Source organism: Austrofundulus limnaeus, unplaced genomic scaffold (genome assembly GCF_001266775.1).
Source record: "Austrofundulus limnaeus strain Quisiro unplaced genomic scaffold, Austrofundulus_limnaeus-1.0 Scaffold4211, whole genome shotgun sequence".
Classification (NCBI taxonomy): Eukaryota; Metazoa; Chordata; class Actinopteri; order Cyprinodontiformes; family Rivulidae; genus Austrofundulus; species Austrofundulus limnaeus.
Genome location: NW_013956613.1, coordinates 1 through 1,791, shown reverse-complemented (window position 1 = coordinate 1,791; position 1,791 = coordinate 1). Strand labels below are relative to the sequence as shown.

The 1,791-nt window shown below is 42.3% G+C and overlaps 1 protein-coding gene across 1 annotated transcript; it reads left to right on the top strand.

Annotated features, from left to right (window-relative positions):
* Positions 1–598: 598 nt before the first annotated feature.
* On the top strand, positions 599–1,444 carry LOC106512094 (lysine-specific demethylase 2A; the record flags this gene model as incomplete). The annotated part of the gene is given in 2 exon segments (XM_014000785.1): positions 599–745; positions 1,226–1,444. Coding segments are annotated over 2 exon segments (366 nt in total), but the record flags the coding sequence as incomplete, so codon positions are not given.
* Positions 1,445–1,791: the final 347 nt, after the last annotated feature.

The following is a 1,791-nucleotide window of genomic DNA, read 5'->3' as shown; positions in this document are numbered from 1 at the left end:
GTGTGAGACAGAGCAGCTCAGCTCCATGTTTGAGTCCAGCAGGACCTGTACAGCAGCTGATTCTGTCTGGATTTGAGTTTACCAACAATGATGGTTTGAACTGATCAGGTAGCATCAGGTTGTGAGCAGGAAACCCTGTCCTGTGGAGAAAAAAACACCTCAGTCCACCGTCAGGTTCATCTTGAGACAGAAATATAAAAACCCTCCTGACGCCTGGAAAGTGCTTTGGAGTCTGGAGGGACTTGATCAAGTGATGTATAAGTTCAGTCTATTTAACATTTACTTATTAACCTAAAGTTAATTGATAAGATCAATCAACTTTAGATTAAGTCATTAATAACTTAGATTCCTGTTCTGGTGATGTCCATGAGTTCAAGACTTCAGGCAGCCACAAAGGCTTTTCAACCAACTACTAGAAATGAACATTTTATTTACAATTATTTAATCTGTACAATGAGTTTAGAGCCTCTGACATGAAGGGATGGTAGTTAAAGTTCTCTTGATGCAGTCCAGTTCAGACAGATGGAAGTACCAGGTGTGATGGAGGTCACAGATCTTCTGCTTCATCAGCCTCTCCTGGTTCTGTGTGTGTCTTCAGGTCTGAGGGAGCTGAGAGTGACTGGTCTGCCATGGTCCTGTCTGTCTGCTCTGGTTTCTCCCACTCTGCCTCATCTGCGTCTGTTGGATCTGCGCTGGTGTGAGGGCATCAACGATGCCCAGATCAAAGAAATCATCAGTCCACCTGGTGTGTAAACGAGCTCGCTTCATGTTTTACCTGTCTTTGTTTGTCTGCCTGTTCAGGTTGTTTATAAAGCAGCACAACTAGTGTCGTCTCAGGACACTACACAAAAACAATCTAAGGAAGCCAGCAGATTGTTGGACCTTCATCAGTCACCACACTCTCAAAGCACTCACTGCATTCAACATGGCCGCCACAGCCACTGATGTGAAAAACACAGAAATGACAATAACAGGGTTATTGTTTCATTTAATTACAGTTATTGTTTTCATTTAAATACAGTTATTGTTTTCATTTAAATACAGTTATTGTTTTCATTTAAATACAGTTATTCTTTGGTAATATTCTTGTAATAATCCTGAATTTTGTGAAGTCTTCTGGTGAAAACCACCTGAAGGGACAGGCGCTGCAGCCGACGCTGGCTGAGACACAGCTGATCAAAGCATGAGGTGTGTTTGTGTCATGCTCTCCTTTGTGTGTCTGCAGGTGTGGGCTCGACCCGCAGTCGCCTGCGGAACATGGTGACGCTGCATCTGTCCGGTCTGGATATCAGCGAGTCCACCCTGAGGCTCCTGCAGCGCCACATGCCCCATCTGGAGAAACTGGACCTGGCTCACTGCAAGAACATGTCAGACTCTTCTGTGGCTCTGCTGTCGGCCCCTGGGACTCACAGCCAACACAACCTGAGTGAGCTCACACTCTCTGGTGAGACTTCCCTCTGTAGAGTTCAGCCCTTTCACTATTTTTGAATTGTAAAATGTTGTCTTTCCAAAAATGCATTCAGTTTTCTTACAAACATTTAATGTCACAGACTCTTTAGGTTTTATCTACAGTAAGTTGGGGTTAAGACCTCACTGTGGGTCCTAAACCTCCAAATGTTGGGTTGTTAGAAGATTTACAGAAATTAAATTAAGTTTAAAACTGACTAAGAATGTTAATGCTAAAGTTACATATGGATAAAAACAATTGGTGTATTAGAGATATTTGAAAACTTCAATCAAAAATACTTTGATTCATGAGTTTCTGACAGTTTTTTTTTTTCATTTGTGTTT